We start from the raw sequence: 17,581 nt of genomic DNA, 5'->3' as shown, positions 1-17,581 counted from the left end.
GGTCACGAAAGCAGGTGATTTTAATGACCAACACCTCCTTCAATTTTAGGGAAGGAGCTAATCAATTAAATCACCTGCTGGAGAAACTGAAATATCAATAAAAAAAGGCGGGGGGTACAGTAATTTATTCCGATGCAGAAGAAAGAAACACAACAGTAGTTTGTTAACTAACTTAGTCAACTGTTCCACTTTTAAGAGCATGAACTGTATTTATAAATTGTACATAAGCTGCAAATGAATACTGGACATTAGGTGATGCAATTGTCCGCATATGTTCTGCAAAAAAATTGATGTGGCTTTTAAAAAAATAACTGTACAAAATATACAATGTTAGTATTTACTGTAGTACAGCAAAGCATTTCAACATATCATGAAGATAATCGAGCTCCTCCTGCAGATTTCGAGTCAGCAGTTGAACTCTGCCGGAAAGTCTGCTCTTGTTGGACTTCCTCAGCTTTTTATGTCCACCTTTTTCTTTATAAAACTGATCCATTTCTGCAGAAAAGGCCTGCAAAAGCCTCTGTGAAGATATTCGATTCAGGTAAGAAGAATCTCTCCCGTTGTTGATGTTGTTCCTCACCGACTGTGACTTGCGGGCCAACGCCAGCGCATCCGGCAGGGCTCCGGCTTGCTGTAACCTCCCAAGGTCGTGCCTTTGCAGCTCGTTCATCTCAGAGAGGATGAAATCCAGGCAGAGTTCAAGATCAGCAACGCGAATCGTGTAATCGTAGACAAGCTTCTCGATTTTTCTTTGATCGGAAATCTCCTTGTTGGACTTAGCGGCACGGGCACCCATGCCACCTGCCGCCCCCACCATTCCGACACCGACCGCTGTGGCGACCAGTGAGGCTCCCATGGTGACGGGGGCCAAGGCGATCCCCACCACTGCAGCCACGCCGCCCACTGCCCCCGTGGTGCCTCCCGCAATGCCCATATTTTTCACTTTCTTCTCCTCTTTATCCAGGAGCTGCGAGATGGAAGTGAATTCTGAAATATACTCCTGCAGATGTTGACTTTGTCGGCTCATCAGAGCGTTGTAGAGACGAAGGGCCTGCTTCATATTCATGACTCTCTGATTAAATGATCTGTAAGGGAAAAAAAGAGTTTCAATTGTAGTTCTTTTTTTTTGTTAAAAAGTATATTTTCCGATGTTACCTTATTTCCTGCTCTATATTGAGTCCAAACACAGATGGAGTCTTGTAAGCAGTCGCTGTCAAAAAATAGTATAGTTAGAGTTTGACCGCATTATTACAGTGTTTGTGTTTTTTTTCTTTAACCAGGAAAAATTGTTATCCCATGACCACATTTTGAGTTAAGTATTTTTTTTTATTTCTTAAATGGGTGTGGAGGGGAAATAATGATTTGACACAATGACTCAACAAGTCATTAAAACAATCACGTCTTACTTCCCCTTTATTTTGTGAAATGCCGTCTAACAACGCTGCGTTTTATTGTGAAGGCCGGAAATCCATGTCTTGTTTTGGCTCGTCTTTTTTAGGTCTCTTGACGGCTTTGTAGTGACAGTGAGACGAAACTAGCTAATTAAAAAAAAAATGTCTCCCTAGCTTCACGGCTGCCGTCCTTTCGTCGTGTAGACCTTACACTACGTCAACGGAAATCTTAATAAGACAGTCGCTTACACATATTTACATTCCAAAGGCGAAGAATGCACATATTTCCACACCGCGTGTATGCTAACCCGGCTAGCAAGCTTGTTGACGTGTGGATGACGTCATTGCACGCGCCTATACAGACATGAATGACGCTAATATCTGCTGTAATAAATAATAATAATAATAATAATACATTTTATTGGTATAGCGCTTTTCAGAGTACTCAAAGACGCTTTACAGTAGAGAAAAATAAATAAAAATAGAGTTGAGTAAAAAACAGAGTAAAAGATGCATTCAAATACAATATCCAAATATTCATTCAGAGCTAAAACAAGGCTAAAAGTGGGCTAAAAAAGGCTTTCACAGAATAACAAATCACATTAACTTAAAATGTGGCCAGGATATGAATAATTTCGGACTTTAGTCTACATATATTAATAGTTTCCATTGTATACATACTTGATACTCGTTTAATCCATTTGACCATCTCCATTATATCCTATGAAAGAGAACATAATACATCAGTTCTTCATGTGGATTGTTCCATTAAATGGGAAAAAAAAAGCATTTACCTCTTTTTCTTCTGAGATTTCATAATATTGTTGATATGAATTTATTTGGTGGTAAACACCTGTCTGCTGCAAATTTGAAATTGCAAATAAATCATAGTATCAGAACTGTGTGTGTGTGTTTACGTACGGTCTTGTCTCACCGTGACAACATTGTCTGATGGTAGAATAACCAGGTACTCCGCTTCCTCGATGTCCATATAGATCGGCTCCATCGGTGGTGTTAAAGAAGGTGGTGGAGGCGGACTATAAATGGGCGGGGGTGGTCTGGTCTGGGAATGACAAAATGAAAATGATTTGGGTCTTAAAGTTCCAAACAAGGATTTATATGTTTATATGTATTAACCCTTAGATGCACGAGTGACTGGACCCGACACTCTTCCATAAGTGGGTCAAAAATCACCCATACTAGAATCAATGCCTTTTTGTGTCAATTTTGCCATTTTGGTTAGGAATAATCACTTGTATGATATTTAGTATTATATTTAGGACCACACAAGAATAATTTAATGTTATAAACATCTTCATTTTTCACTTTTTTCCATCTTTGAAAAAGAAAATGACCCCGTGCAACAATAGAAAATGTGAGGATCAATTGTGTGTTGCATAAAGGTAAGTTAAAAATGTGAATGGTATGATATCAAAAATATGTTTTTTGAGGAATACCTGGAATATGAAATGATACATTTTTTTCATTATGAAGATATTTCAAGAAAACAACCTGACCGGGTCATTTTTGACCCACTTGTGGAAGGTTGGGGTAGTAACACAAAAACTAAAATTTCTTTCCGGGTCATTTTTGACTCACTTATGCATCTTAGGGTTAAAGTCATGAAAGCATAAAAGTGTCCATAATTAAGTATAAACAAAGCATGAAACACATAATATAAACATGTTTTCTTTTGATACTAGCACTTCTGACTCACATACCGGTAAAGTGTTTTTTTTCACAGGAGCTGACGACAATCTCGGTCTCGATCGATTTACAAGTGAATCGGTTTCAGCTGGCTGAAATTGAACAAAAAACACGTTACGGAGCATTCACTTCAACTGCTTGTGTCACAGAGACAATGCACATGACACTGGTTTATCGTCATGTACTGTCGGTTGTCAAGAGAACAATAGCCGAGTCGACGTTTTTTTTTTACTCACGCTCGATACAGCTGGTAGGGAAGTTTGCCTCAGTGGAGACGAATGATTTGCAGCCTCGGATTGATACGTATCTGTAACCTGACATGCACATAGAGTACAATCACATGTCAATCAAATGTCAGCAACATTGAATTGTTCGTACCTCTGATTTCTGGTTGTAATAAAAGCCGGGAACTGGAGGTCGTTGTGGAAGAGGCGGCTGTTTTCTGGGAAGAGGCTGGAGAGAAAATGGTGAAAATGGCTACTGTTAACCCACGGCGAGCTAAAACTCAAATCTGAACCTCTGATGTCACTTCCTGTCCGGCCCCCACCTTGAGCACCGGAGCACATTTACAGCAACACACAAACATTAGTCATATTTATGTCATAAATGTCTTATTTTCTTTTATTATGCCTACGATATTGGGTAACAGGAATGTAAAGGTGACTATAGGGGTGTTATTTTATATCTAAGGGCTCTAATAATGTTAAAAAAAGGTCGTAAACATGTTTTCTATGCTCTAATTACAAAAATAATCAATTAATCATGATAAACAATGCTGGCTTGTATCGTAGGTCAGTGATGTGTTCACTTCAAACAAACCGTATCATGCTAGCACAGCATCAGAGTGAACGCACCCTTAATGTGTCTATAAAACATGTTGTCTTTACCTTCATGGCTGGCTCTGGTGGACGAGCAGGATGAGGCTTCTTCTCGTCATCGGCGTAAATGTATTGGGAAGTCTAACAAAAGGGCAAATATCACAAATCAAAACATATTAACCGATACGATACCAAGCGAAACAGAGCTTGGTATTGCAGATGCCAATACAGTAATCCCTGGTTTATCCTGGATATTTGGATTTGCATCTATCAATTAAGTATACATAAGCTAAATCATTATTAGAGCCCTCTTCACATGAAATAACACCCCTATAGTCATCTTTACACTCCTCGTGCCCAATATAGTAGAAATAATAACAGAAAATAAGACTAGTACTCAAATGTGTTGCTGTAAATGTGTTCTGGTGCTAGGGGAGCCGAGTGGGGGACGGACAGCAATTGACGCAAGTTTACGCAAAGTGGGATTCTTTATTTATAAATAAGATATTTAGTAGTTACAGCATAGGGAAGTTGTTTCCAGCCTTCTAAATACGTATTTTAACATTGTTAGAGCTCTCAAGACATGAAATAACACCCCTATAGTCACGTTAACACTTGTATTACCCAATATAGTAGACATAATACGGCAACAATGGCGTTTCAGAGTTGAGTTTTAGCCTCAAGAGTAGCCCGTGTTTGGGATTTTTGAGATCATTCAAACCTGCAATAAAAGCCTGCTGTTCCGGCAATCAAGTCTGGTGCTTGTGTGTCTCACCGAACATTACAGTAATATTACTGACACCTTGTGACCAGTGTGGAATACTACATAAAACATCATTACATCTTTGAATGCGTCTTCTGAATGCCATGTATTGTTTTTTTAAAAAAGTTTATTTAGCCATTTTTATGCTTGGAAAAAAGCATAATAATAATGATAAATAAATTATTATAAATATTATAATTCTAAATAAAAATTATATTATTAATTAAATAAATATTAAAATGTATAAAATAAATATTAACAATGTATTAAATAAATATTAAAATGTATTAAATAATTTTAATTAATAAAAATATATTATTAATTATATTATATTATCATTATATAAAATCATATTATTCATTCATTAATATGTTTTAGAAAAACAGTGATAGACATAGCATCGCTTAGATTAGATCAATAATCCTTTCCAATTTATCAATGAATTATTTTAAGAAACTCACCACAACGTAACTGGATTGGTAAGTGTTGTTGCTGTTTCTTAACCTTGGAGGAGGTACAGGCTTTTGTCTGAACTCCGACAAGCCATCCTGGTGAAAATGGGGCAAATTCTCGGTATAAACTGCAAGTATTCACAAATAATAATGATAATCACAAAATATTGATATTACCACCGGTGCAGGTGCAGAAGGCGTAATAATGGAGGACTTCATCATGTCAGGCTGGGGTTTGGATGACTCGGACGTTACAGCTTGCAGAATCCAGACTGGGATCTCAGCTGAATAGTTAAAACATGCAGTTATTAATTTCCATGCATTATTTAATCTTTAATCGCCAATCTTGCAGCATGACAACATGTGTTTTTATATTTTTCACCTGCGATCTACCTCCAATGTTACAAGTCCCGTTTAAATCCTGCAGAGGATTAGTGAGGATACTTCTCACACACTTTTCTGTTACGTAAAACTCACAAAGTACAAAACGCGGTTATGGAATTTTTGCTGCTGAGCGATGGAAATATTTCAGCATCGATAAACCCTCCAGTTGTCACGCCCCGGGTCCTCCCCTCTTGTCAGCGCCCATCAGCTCGTGTCTCTTTGTTCCTTCTGTTGTCGTCTACATGCAACTCACTCATAAGTAAATACCTGTAGTCCACATTCACAGTACATACATAGTACATGAAGTCATATTATGTTAAGTTCTATACCTTCACACCTGTAAAGGGTTCTGTCACAAAAAAATGCCTCCGGGTGTCTTATCAGTGCCAAAGACGGAGTGCCTTTGCATTACTTTAAAAAATGCTGCAAAACCAGTTGAGTCCAACTTGCAGTAAATACTCAAATTTACAAGTATACAATTCATAAGTATACGAGCATGTACAATTTCAGTAAATGACATGGTGTATTTAACAAATGTTAACATTATACTCCCAAATATATAAACTAGAGGCAGCTGTAGTGTTCAGTAGCAAATAACATTTGCTACTATTATGTGAGTGTGCATGGTATGTTGCATAAACAACCGCAACAGTAGCCCATTTTTTGGAAGATTATTGTGCCTGTTGTGAGATCATTTCCTGTATGTACGCAGCTGTCTTTTGTTCTTAAAATGATTCTTCCTGTTTATAATCACTACCTAGTAATCAATAAGGACCGTTATTGAGGAAGTAGAGCCAAGCAAGCATGCCTGAGCTGCTAAATCACATGCTTGTATGATAGTAGCTTGGTAGTAAGTGGTTTCTTTAAATTGCTACTGCTGCAATTTACCGTTACCCTGTAATTAACTCAGTTAATTACAAAAAGCAGTCATGTGCACGACATGAAAACACAAGACTAAATAAATCATGCAATTAAATAATCATAACATCAAACATATACATTTTCTATGCAATTAAATGGAAAGTTTATGCATACCGTTATCGTTATTACATTTTATCCTGGATGGTGGATCCGATGTAAGTCAAAGGTGACGCAGTCTGTGTTGGTGTTCCTTCACACGGTCTGGAGTCGTGAAGTCTAAATACCTACACAGCGTGATAAGAGAGACAACATGACAGGTGGGTGGACCTCTTCCATGATCATCTAAAGCCCAGACCAATGCAGAGAAAGATGACATTATGTATGCGTTACGTACTCGCACGTCAACATGCTTTTGTCACTTTTTATCAACTGTGACACTTTTGTGTACTTTTCTTTCAAATATCCAAGCAGTATAACGACAATAAAGGCCATTTTGATTCTGTAAGAGAGAGAATTTGAATGGGGTTCAGTCATACTCAAGCATGCTCCAATAACATGGTGCAATTTCCATGTTTTCTTTGAGTCGAGTCCTAACACAAGGCCCAAAAGACTTCAGTGGAGATGCAGTAATTTCCAAAAAATAAAGAAAACATATCTTCTTTTTTTTTAATTCAATGTAGTTATGTTTAAGGACAGAATTAATGTTGCTGCAATCCTATATTGTCATCATTTAGTAGTAAGGAATTCATTTTACTTGAACTTGTTGGACAGGAAAGGTAAGTGTGTTTTGTAATCTTGTTGAGTTCCCCTAATGTAATATTTATTAATTACTCTACGCTGTCAATCATATATTGGATGATGTCTAAAATTGACGATAATTAATGTTGTTCGCAAAGCATTTCCAGTATATAAATATTTGTCGTCCAGTTTTTTGGTTTAAAAGTGCTCTTTAACTAGACATAAAGTAACGGTATGGTTGATTAAAACAATATATTTAACCCGTGTTTATTAATTTGTATATATTTTTTTAAATAACACGAAAAATTGCATTAAATAGTGCATTCAGCTCCCCGCCTTACATTACCGGAAGTGAAGTTCTTCTGCATTCCAGGAAGTCCGTGAAACTCACGGGAATTGTAGTTCTTTTGGATTCTGGGCTACAATCCTAAAGCAGCAAAGCAGAGAGCAGTCCTTGGCCATAAACACAAAGCATATTTCACAAATATGTATTGTATCTTAAATCAATATTTGGTCTGCTGTGTTTCAAAAGTATTTCTCTGCGTGCCTTATCACGCGACCAAAGTCACATCATCACTCGTGACCGCTTAAACTAGATGATTGACATTCGCTTCAGCCAACAAGAACCGCCGCCATATGACTTTCGGCCAATTGTAGCATCTGGTCGAAGATAACCGAGTCAAACCGGATAATGCCGAAAGCGTTTAAGACACATGCGTCAGTTAATCTAGTTTCTTGTTGGGAGTCAGTTAGCACCGGAAAACACAAAAAAGCGGTGTTGTGTTTTTCTTCAAGGGCAGAAAATGGCACGACTGGGGATTTTCTACATAGTTTGGGTGCTGCTGGTTGCGCACAGCATCGCCATTATACGGTAAACACACTTTATCAGAAAACGTTTTTTCTAACTCAAAACATAAATTAGCCAATATGACGTCATAAAACAACAAACAAAAAAATGGCGTTTCCTATTTCAGGGTTCCTCTTAAGAAGACGAGGAGCCTCCGTCGCATCATTAGCGATAATGGAATGTCCCTGGATCAAATTCGGGCTTTGGGAAAGTCATCCGGAGCTCCTGACAGCGCCCCTTCGCCACAACTACCCGTGGAGAGACTGACTAACTTCATGGATGTGGGTATCGAACATGTTAGCTCATGTACAGATAATTGGGACGCAACAGTGGTTGATGAGCCGGTTGCTATTAAGTAGACATGTCCCATATTGTAAAATGCTGTCACACCTGTTTCATTGTTGTGATTTATGGCCTAACATTACTAGCGTCTAGGGGCGGGGCCACAGCTTCTTAAATAGTGGGGCGGGGCCCCCTATGGTTGTGAGGAAACACCCTATTTTTTTTTCCATATTTTTTTCTGAATATTCTTTCTGAAATAAATACCCTACATTTTTATTTGAAGTTTTTTTTCATAATATTTTGAAATATAACTTTTCATAATATTCTCATATTATTATCATGTTTCCCCCTCATATATCATTATTTTCCTGATAATATTAAGAGTTCATTCATGTAAAATTGCAAAAGAAATGTTTCCTTTTTACAGCAAGGTTGTCAAGGATGTTTAAATTTTTTTTTATCTTAACCTTTTGAATATTTTCTGGTAAATTTACTTCTTGTAATTATGATTTTACACTTCATATTTTTTAACGTTTATTCCCTTATTTTTTACATAACCCAATTTTCAAATGTTTTTCCTCTTTAATGTTTCATCTTTGATACTAAAATGTTATTTTCAGAAAACTGCAATCTTTTCGCATAATTAATTAATTAATTCATTAATTTTCTACCGCTTATCCTCACAAGGGTCACGGGGGTGCTGGAGCCTATCCCAGCAGGGCACACCCCGGACTGGTGGTCAGCCAATCACAGGGCACATATAGACAAACAACCATTCACACTCACATTCATACCTCTGGACAATTTGGAGTCGTCAATTAACCGAGCATGCATGTTGTTGGAATAATTTTACTTTATTTTAGTTTTATTGTGTGCAAGATTAATCGTTGTACACCCGCCCCCCAGTGCACATTCATTCATTCATTTTCTACCGCTTTTCTACCTCACAAGGGTCATGGGTATGCTGGAGCCTATCCCAGCTGACAAACAACCATTCACACTCTCATTCATACCTATGGACAATTTGGAGTTGCTAATTAACCTAGCATGTTTTTGGAATGTGGGAGGAAACCGGAGTACCCGGAGAAAACCCACGCATGCACGGGGAGAACATGCAAACTCCAGAGATGGCCGAAGGTGGGATTGAACTCGGGTGTCCTAGCTGTGAGGTCTGCACGCTAACCACTCGACGGCCATGCCACCATATTTTGACTTAATTGTTGTAAAATTATTGTTGAGTTTTCAATTTTTTGCTGTATTTTTCTTTTCTTTTTTTTTCACTTTTCTTGTTAAACTTCGACCACAAACGGCCCCCGTGCCGCACTTTGGACACCCCTGGTCTAAAAAAAAAAATGGATGGGATGCTTCAAAACTGCACGTACCCCAGATTAAACATTGTTGTGTTGTGTCTGGAGGCCCAGTACTTCGGCGCCATCAGCATCGGTTCCCCGCCTCAGGACTTCACCGTGCTGTTTGACACCGGTTCCTCCAACCTCTGGGTGCCGTCCATCCACTGCTCCTTCCTCGACATCGCCTGCTGTGAGTACCAGGACCCCCCTTTCTGTCGGGATTGTTAATGATCAAATTCGGGTCACTGTCTGCGATCAGGGGTTCATCATCGCTACAACTCAAAGAAGTCAAGTACGTACGTTCAGAACGGAACGGAGTTCTCCATCCGATACGGCAGAGGCAGCCTGTCGGGCTTCATCAGCGGCGACACAGTCACTGTGAGTTGATGCTGTTTTCCGCCATTTTGTTGGGTTATGCCATTCCTGTCGTTCCTACAGATAGCAGGTTTATCCGTGCCCGGACAGCAGTTTGGTGAAGCCGTGAAGCAGCCGGGAATCACGTTTGCCGTCGCTCGCTTTGACGGCGTCCTGGGTATGGCGTACCCATCCATATCGGTGGCTAACGTCACCCCGGTGTTTGACAGCGCCATGGCGGGAAAGCTTCTGCCGCAAAATGTCTTCTCCTTCTACATAAGCAAGTAATGTCAGTCAGGGTGACTGTGACTTAACACTCCTGACAAAGGGGGGGGGGCGTGACACCTCTGTGTACCCCTCAGGGACCCCGCAGCGGCAGTGGGGGGGGAGCTGGTGCTGGGCGGGAGCGACCCACAGTACTACACCGGAGACCTGCATTATGTCAATGTCACCCGCAAGGCATACTGGCAGATTAAGATGAATGAGTAAGGTAAAACGTTCCGTCATCATGACCAGGACCTTTTTAGTTAAAGTTTGTTTGTACCCCCCCCCGCCCCTCCAGAGTCAATGTGGGCACCCAGCTGACAGTCTGCAAAGATGGCTGCCAGGCCATCGTTGACACAGGGACTTCTTTGATGGTCGGCCCCGCCGAGGAAATCCGAGCACTGCAGAAAAGCATCGGAGCTCTTCCCCTGCTGATGGGAGAGGTGCGGATTTTCCACTTCTTTTTTTTTTCTTTATTCCTTTTTTTCCTTTTTTTTCAGTACTGGATCGACTGCAAGAAGATCGACTCCCTTCCTGTCATCGCCTTCAACATCGGAGGAAAGATGTTCAACCTGACCGGAGAGGATTATGTCATGAAGGTTATCATTTTGTGTCAAATCGGAATGTCAAATATCTTGTTTTGCTAACTCTTCCTCACTGCTGCAGGAGTCTCAGATGGGAACGTCGATCTGCCTCTCGGGCTTCATGGCCATGGATATCCCGCCCCCGGCGGGACCTCTGTGGATCCTGGGAGACGTCTTCATCAGGAAGTACTACACGGTCTTTGACAGGAGTGCTGATCGTGTGGGCTTTGCACTGGCTAAGTAGTACCACTGATTAATCTTAAAAAAAATAAATAAATAAATACTGATTGCACTGCAATGCTCTCAAAATGATGGCCATTTATCGGAAAGGTTTTGTTCTTGTCATACTTTCGGTTGTAAAAATTAGGTACATGCAAAAATAAATCAGAGTTCTGTAAAACAGGATTTAGAAATTGAATATTTTTTGTAGTTAGAGCAAATAAAAGCTGCTCATGGCCTTCAAAATACAGTTTTCAACATTAGAGCCCTCTAGACACGAAATAACACCCCTATAGTCACATTTTACACTCATATTATGCTATGTAGTAATATTTTCGTAGTCGCAAAACTTGCTTGACTCTTTTTGTAACATTATTAGAGCCCTACAGACATGAAATAACACCCCTATAGTCACATTTTACACTCATATTATGCTATGTAGTAATATTTTCGTAGTCGTAAAACTTGACTCTTTTTGTAACATTATTAGAGCCCTACAGACATGAAATAACACCCCTATAGTCACATTTTACACTCATATTATGCTATGTAGTAATATTTTTGTAGTTGCAAAACTTGCTTGACTCTTTTTGTAACATTATTAGAGCCCTACAGACATGAAATAACACCCCTATAGTTACTTTTAGACTCGTATTAATTGATAACATAACACTTGCTAACAAGTTTCATTTTGTCTAAATTTAAGAAGCCAAAACATACCACTTCCACAAGGAATGTGAGGAGATTTTTTTTCACTTTATGTCAGGCATGCTGTGTAATTGTGTAACCGTGTAATTAACTGTGTAAAGTAATTTTTCAAAAAAACGAGATACATCAAAGGAGTGAGAATCGAACCGCAATATTGCAAAAGACAACTTTGTTGCTGTAAGTGCGTTCCAGTGTGAGGGTAGCCGAGTAGTAGGTGGACAGGAAGTGACATCATGGGTTCAGAGATTGTTTTTTTTTTTAGCACTGCAACAGTAGCTCACGTTGGGGATTACGATGACAGTTTTGAGAGGATTTAAACCTGGAATAAAAGCCTGTTGTTCCTGCGGCGATCAAGTCCGATGCTTGTGCGTATCACCGAGCTTTACAGTAACATTACTGACACCTAGTGACCAGTGTAGAACACTGCATATTATCACATCTTTGAATGCGTCTACTGAATGGCTTGTATTTTTTGTGCTTGATTTACAAGAAAAAAAACACATAGAAATGTAAGTTTTGACTACTAATAGGCCGAATTTGACCACAAATTAGCATAATTTATTAATATAATTATTGTGTTGCAGTGTCATGTGATGAACCAAATTTTTTTTTGTTTTTAGGAGGAACAGAAATTGAATGTAAAGCAAAGGTACTATCAGAGTTGCGCAATTATTATTATTTTTTACCTGACTTTTTGCCTCTTTTGAATAAAAAAAAAACTGCTGGTTCTGACTGGAGTGTACATTCCCTTTCTGTGTGAATCCAACTGAAAAGACATAAAGACAAAATAAAGTCACTTATCGCATTTATTTACATTTCCTAAATGGAAATATAATCAAATAAAGCTGGGAGAGGAAGTGGTCATAAAGCACAAGCATGCAAGACAGCATATGGCTAAGTACAATACGAACCCCACGCTGTAGATACGAGGTAGTCATCTACTTTCAGGTTTTGCTTTACATCAACAGAACAAATGTGGCACAGTGACTCAGTCCTCAGTCTCAAAGTCTGCAAAACGAAGACGTTGCATGCACGTAAAGATGGAGAGTAAAATCATCACAAAAGCACTTCATGATGCACAAAACACATGACTTGCTGATTGCATGTGACTTTTTTTTTTTTTTTTGGTTGCAAATGTACAATAAATACAAAAATATTGACTTACTTACTTAGAAGAGGATATCTAAATCAAATGTTCAATGGAATTGAACGCATGTGCACTAAACACCGAAGCTCCTCATGACTGGTTCTTCACCCTAAGGCTACACGTGAGAACAATAAGCAGCCACGTGAATACTTTGGACGCGTCAAAAGTCTGTCAACTCGAACATATTTATGATTTGGTATGATCGTGGGGGGGGGGGATTTTTCAACCGAGGACCGTGTACTGAAAAATACTTGCAGGGGTTTTATATTTTGTAAACCATGTAGCTTATAAAGTTTTCTTTTAATACACTTTTATACATTTCAACTTTATTATTGGGTGTTTTTTTTTACTCATAATCTAATTTAATCCCTAATTATTTTGACTTATTTTGATCCCTAATATAATATTTTTTCTCAGTTTAAATTTCGAGGGGTGTCACAAGACCGTTCACAAGACAGGATATGAGATTTTAACATCACTTTTATGAAAAGTACCAGGAATAAATATGTATTACCATCTACTATTGTTCCATTATTATATTTATACTGATTTGCTGTGGCGACCCCTGAAGGGAAAAAGCTGAAAGAGAATGAATAGTATTAATTATTGTAAAATTATGACTTATTTTCTGAAAAGATCACCACTTTTAACTCATAATTTCAATATTATTCATTAAAATTATTGCTATTTTTTGTTGTTGTTGTAAATATAAAATGTGACAGGAAATCAATGTACCAAAAAAAAAAATAAAGAAAAAAAATAAACACCCCCGCTTTGATCCAAAGTCAAGATGGCAGAATGAGTACAACCTACAGTAAAAGTAAGGCCAGGTGACGCCGTCACTTCCTCATAACACAACCGATTGCATACATTGGCCACGGGAATTGGGTCTACGGCAACAGATATGCTGACTGCGGTGGAAGTGGAAGGAGCGAGTGAAACAAAGAGCAGCTCTGTATAAATCCAGTCACAAGGGAATAGTTTGTGTTGACGCCAAAAAGTGCTGATAAAACTGCCGTGTTTTGTTCTCATTTCGGCGACCAACTCCCGATTCCTACTACCTTTCATGTTGGTCTTGAATGTGGCCTCCATATTGATGACATCTTCTTGCAAAACCCATTTCCTTGAAGTAGCTTCTTCAGGTGAAAGTACATATTTATTAGCATTTTATTTGCGTTTGCGTCGACATCCAGACAATCAACATTACATTCTATGTCTTGACATATGGCTACCATAAAATGCACGAGACGTGTTCGTGTATCCGACCGCTTTAAAAAGACCTCATGTCTTATTAATTAAGTCTTAATTTAGCAAACGCTAATGTCGTTAATACCACGGCAACGCACGGTGATATTAAAATAACGTTTGGGACTCAGACTTCACGTCGAGGGTGAGATCAGATGTTGTCAAATCTAAGATGGCCGTGGTAGCTGCAGAAGCGACTCCGGGTCCGAGAGCGTACAGTACAGCGTGTATCCCAGCTCATCCACTTCCTGTTCGGTCAGCTCGCAGAATAAGTTCACCTTTGGGTTGAGCACGCAGGGCAGTCGGCCCGCCTCCAAGTGACCCACCAGCTCCTTCAGCAGCTGCAGGAAGTTGTCGGCCAGCGCCTCGTGGGTCCAGTTGTTTTGTTTTTCACTCAGCAGCAAGATGGCGTTGGTGAGCTGGCTGGCGTTGAGGCGGTTCAGGGCGGCGTTGAGCTTGCACACGGCTTTGGCCACTTTGAGGCACGCGCATCGGTAGCCGCCGTCTTCTTGGTCCAGAGTCCTGAGCCGCGCCGTTTCGGCCACGCGGAAGCTCTGCCGCCACAGGTTCTGGTGGCGCTCGGCGGCCAGGCGATGCGGTTTGGCGATCAGAGACGTCCCGTCCTCCATCACCAGTAACGGAAGAAAGTCAACGTAAAGCTTCCGGTCGTGCTCGTACTGCACCTCCAGGGTGAGCGTCTCGGAAGGGACCACGGGACGGATCACGTAGTCCAGGACGCTGCCAATCGCCGGCCAATTGATGGAACCCACCAGCTTGTCAAAAACATCCAGGATGGATTTCGGGGAGAGGTAACCTCCGACCATGCAGCGGTCCCAGTAGCTGCTGTTGCGTGGGAAATATTCCAAATTCTCCCTGCGGACCAGCCAGAAACCTGGAACGTTCATGATGGTGTCCTCGCCGGGTATGGACGACCAGAGGTTTTTATCCAAAATTAGAGGCACCATGAGCTGGGCGTGGTCAGCCATCACCACCTTGGCGATGGACGAGGTGCGTTTGAATCAACGGGCTAAAGCAAAACAAGACAAAAAGATGTTAAAGATCTCACCTGGAGGTCGTCGTAGAGGCTTCCACTCAGGTACATCTCCCTGAGAGGCATGTCGGGCATTTTGGCGTGGAGGAAGACTCGGAGCTCGGCGCAGATGTCCAACGCTGCCCTCCGGGCCAGAGCCTGCTCCTCGCTGGGGATGTCCACGTTGTTCTGGTAGAAGTCCCACAGGCGCTCTTGCAGGGAGAGACGCATCCGAGCACGCAGGAGGTCCGACTGGGTGGCGCCGCTGCCTTTCGCCGCAACTCGACCCACGGCCCTCCGCAGACAGTCTGAGGACGGATAAAAGTGCAGTTGGTGGCACATGAAGATGGAGGTGCACACTGAACATATTTAGAATCAATCTAATCTAACTCTTCTAGCGGGGTGACCGATCAAAAACACCCACTGTGAACAGAGAACAAGAATCCTCCCAATTGGACGTCTGTCACCAAAAACAAAAAAAAACGGCAACAAAATGGTTAACACAAAGCATATTTCATTGTACGCCAACGCTGCTTTGTTACACGCACCGGATTCGAAAGTATTTGAGGAGGTGGGCAGGCACTGGAGTGACCTGCTGACGGTGGCCTTCATGTCGTGGTTCAGGACCCGAGGTGAGGAGCCCACCCAGGCGGGCTCCTCCCAGCTTCGCTTTCCTTTCTGCTCCATCTTGGTGGGGCTAGTCGGAGCGCTGATGGCACGGTCGTACATCTGCGAGAAATGAAGAGCGTTACTTTTCACCTTGGACTTGGACCTTGGACCCAACGACGAGATTCTAACATTCATTCATTTTCTACCACTTATTCTGACGAGGGTCGCTGGGGTGCTGGAGTCTATCCCAGCTGTCTTAGGCAGGGTGCACCCTGGACTGGTGGCCAGCCAATCACAGGGCACATATAGACAAACAACCATTCACACTCACATTCATACCTATGGACAATTTGGAGTCGCCAATTAACCTAGCATGTTTTTGGAATGTGGGAGGAAACCGGAGTACCCGGAGAAAATTAGCATACATGCTAACCACTAACCCGTTAGTTACGTTGCATTTTTAACTACACTGACTGACATTTATGGGGGTTAATTGGTTCCAGAAGTAGGATTCCTTTATTATATATTAAATATTTTCATAGTTGGAGCGTAGAAAACACATTTACAACTTTATAAATACAATTTTTAACATTATTAAAGACCTCAAGACATGACATAACACCCCTATAGTCATCTTTACACTCCTATCACCCAATATAATAGATATTCATTCATTCATTCGTTTTCTAGCGCTTATCCTCACGAGGGTCGCGGGGGTGCTGGAGCCTATTCTCGCTATCTTCGGGGCGAGAGGCGGTGTACACCCTGGACTGGTGGCCAGCCAATCACAGGGCACATACAGACAAACAACCATTCACACTCACATTCATACCTATGGACAATTTGGAGTTGTCAATTAACCTAGCATGCATGTTGTTGGAATAATTTTACTTTATTTTAGTTTTATTGTGTGCGAGATTAATCGTTGTATGCCCCCCCCCAGTGCACATTCATTCATTCATTCATTCATTTTCTACCGCTTTTCTACCTCACAAGGGTCATGGGTATGCTGGAGCCTATCCCAGCTAAACAAACAACCATTCCTATGGACAATTTGGAGTCGCCAATTAACCTAGCATGTTCGGAGTACCCGTAGAAACCCACACATGCACGATGAGAACATGCAAACTCCACACAGAGATGGTCGAGGGTGGAATTGAACCCAGGTCTCCTAGCTGTGGGGTCTGCACGCTAGCCACTCAGCCGCAGTGCAGCCCGCTCAGATTCTAACATAAATGTTAATAAAATTATGATGAACAATACGGACAATTTTAAAATTTAACTGGGTCACAAAACAATGCAAAGAGCCACTTTCCACAGATGGTCCCTGCTCCACACTTTGGACACCCTGGCTTGTTTTGTAATGGAGCAGTGTGCCCGAAATCTGCTTTCTTGGCTCTATTGGTCAAGAGCCGGGTTGAATTGCGGAGGGGTTTTTACAGATACGGAGGTGGCGCTCACTCCCGCACACGCCTGCACGACGGACGGCTTGTATTCAATTCCCGAATCAATCCAGGTCGCAAGCAACACTTAATATAAACTTCTATATTACTGTATTATCAAATGAGAAATCTAACATCCCGATTGGCTACTAACACAACACAGCCATCAACTTACTCTTTTGACAGCCAGTGTTGCGATGCCAAGCATGGCCGCTCCGCCGACACCCAAAACAAGCTTGGCATTGGAAAGCATGAAGTCGATGGCGGTGCCGATGCCGTTGTCATCTTTCTTTCCTTTACGGTCTCCATTCACTCCTGCCATCCTGCATTACAATCAACATTGAGGAGTTTCTTATTGATTTTTTAATCACTTAATGTTGTTAATTA

At 40.9% G+C, this 17,581-nt stretch overlaps 3 protein-coding genes across 6 annotated transcripts; 1 reads left to right on the top strand and 2 right to left on the bottom strand.

Annotated features, from left to right (window-relative positions):
• Positions 1-115: 115 nt before the first annotated feature.
• Positions 116-10,242, bottom strand: LOC131103786 (uncharacterized). 3 transcript variants are annotated; one of them, XM_078797447.1, is made up of 15 exons: positions 9,893-10,242; positions 9,626-9,804; positions 7,456-7,541; positions 6,551-6,660; positions 5,309-5,415; positions 5,141-5,227; positions 3,986-4,057; positions 3,477-3,551; positions 3,335-3,412; positions 3,113-3,190; positions 2,326-2,454; positions 2,186-2,251; positions 2,073-2,112; positions 1,156-1,210; positions 116-1,085 (listed from the first exon to the last, which is right to left on the bottom strand). In XM_078797447.1, the coding sequence occupies exons 5-15, from the start codon at positions 5,351-5,353 to the stop codon at positions 338-340; spliced, it is 1,473 nt and encodes a 490-aa protein (XP_078653573.1). In that variant the 5' UTR covers positions 5,354-5,415; positions 6,551-6,660; positions 7,456-7,541; positions 9,626-9,804; positions 9,893-10,242; the 3' UTR covers positions 116-337. The 3 variants fall into 3 exon arrangements, with proteins under 3 accessions (XP_078653573.1, XP_057906312.2, XP_078653574.1); XM_058050329.2 differs by having other exon boundaries at positions 7,461-7,541; positions 9,626-9,800; XM_078797448.1 differs by lacking the exon at positions 7,456-7,541.
• napsa (napsin A aspartic peptidase) lies at positions 7,802-11,045 on the top strand. The gene is made up of 9 exons (XM_058050335.2): positions 7,802-7,985; positions 8,089-8,242; positions 9,659-9,782; positions 9,852-9,970; positions 10,031-10,230; positions 10,309-10,431; positions 10,509-10,653; positions 10,711-10,809; positions 10,877-11,045. The coding sequence occupies exons 1-9, from the start codon at positions 7,918-7,920 to the stop codon at positions 11,036-11,038; spliced, it is 1,194 nt and encodes a 397-aa protein (XP_057906318.2). The 5' UTR covers positions 7,802-7,917; the 3' UTR covers positions 11,039-11,045.
• Positions 11,046-13,464: 2,419 nt separating this feature from the next.
• Positions 13,465-17,516, bottom strand: mief1 (mitochondrial elongation factor 1). 2 transcript variants are annotated; one of them, XM_078797449.1, is made up of 5 exons: positions 17,370-17,516; positions 15,692-15,872; positions 15,568-15,603; positions 15,180-15,451; positions 13,465-15,105 (listed from the first exon to the last, which is right to left on the bottom strand). In XM_078797449.1, the coding sequence occupies exons 1-5, from the start codon at positions 17,514-17,516 to the stop codon at positions 14,281-14,283; spliced, it is 1,461 nt and encodes a 486-aa protein (XP_078653575.1). In that variant the 3' UTR covers positions 13,465-14,280. The 2 variants fall into 2 exon arrangements, with proteins under 2 accessions (XP_078653575.1, XP_057906314.2); XM_058050331.2 differs by lacking the exon at positions 15,568-15,603.
• Between the last annotated feature and the right edge of the window lie 65 nt (positions 17,517-17,581).

The sequence above is a fragment of the Doryrhamphus excisus genome, linkage group LG16, assembly GCF_037039965.1.
Source record: "Doryrhamphus excisus strain RoL-2023G ecotype Guam linkage group LG16, RoL_Dexc_Guam_v1.1, whole genome shotgun sequence".
NCBI classification, from domain to species: domain Eukaryota; kingdom Metazoa; phylum Chordata; class Actinopteri; order Syngnathiformes; family Syngnathidae; genus Doryrhamphus; species Doryrhamphus excisus.
This window is presented reverse-complemented; position numbering and strand designations above follow the sequence as displayed.

Coding starts and splice junctions, on each gene's coding strand:
- LOC131103786 (XM_078797447.1), bottom strand. CDS start 5,353: ATGATGAAGTCCTCCATTATTACGCCTTCTGCACCTGCACCGGTG. Junction 3,191..3,334: donor CCCTACCAGCTGTATCGAGC/GTGAGTAAAAAA, acceptor GTTCAATTTCAG/CCAGCTGAAACCGATTCACT. Junction 1,086..1,155: donor AATATAGAGCAGGAAATAAG/GTAACATCGGAA, acceptor TTTCCCTTACAG/ATCATTTAATCAGAGAGTCA.
- napsa (XM_058050335.2), top strand. CDS start 7,918: ATGGCACGACTGGGGATTTTCTACATAGTTTGGGTGCTGCTGGTTGCG. Junction 7,986..8,088: donor CACAGCATCGCCATTATACG/GTAAACACACTT, acceptor TTCCTATTTCAG/GGTTCCTCTTAAGAAGACGA. Junction 10,231..10,308: donor TTCTCCTTCTACATAAGCAA/GTAATGTCAGTC, acceptor TGTACCCCTCAG/GGACCCCGCAGCGGCAGTGG.
- mief1 (XM_078797449.1), bottom strand. CDS start 17,516: ATGGCAGGAGTGAATGGAGACCGTAAAGGAAAGAAAGATGACAACGGC. Junction 15,873..17,369: donor CAACACTGGCTGTCAAAAGA/GTAAGTTGATGG, acceptor CATTTCTCGCAG/ATGTACGACCGTGCCATCAG. Junction 15,452..15,567: donor ATTCTTGTTCTCTGTTCACA/GTGGGTGTTTTT, acceptor ATCCGTCCTCAG/ACTGTCTGCGGAGGGCCGTG.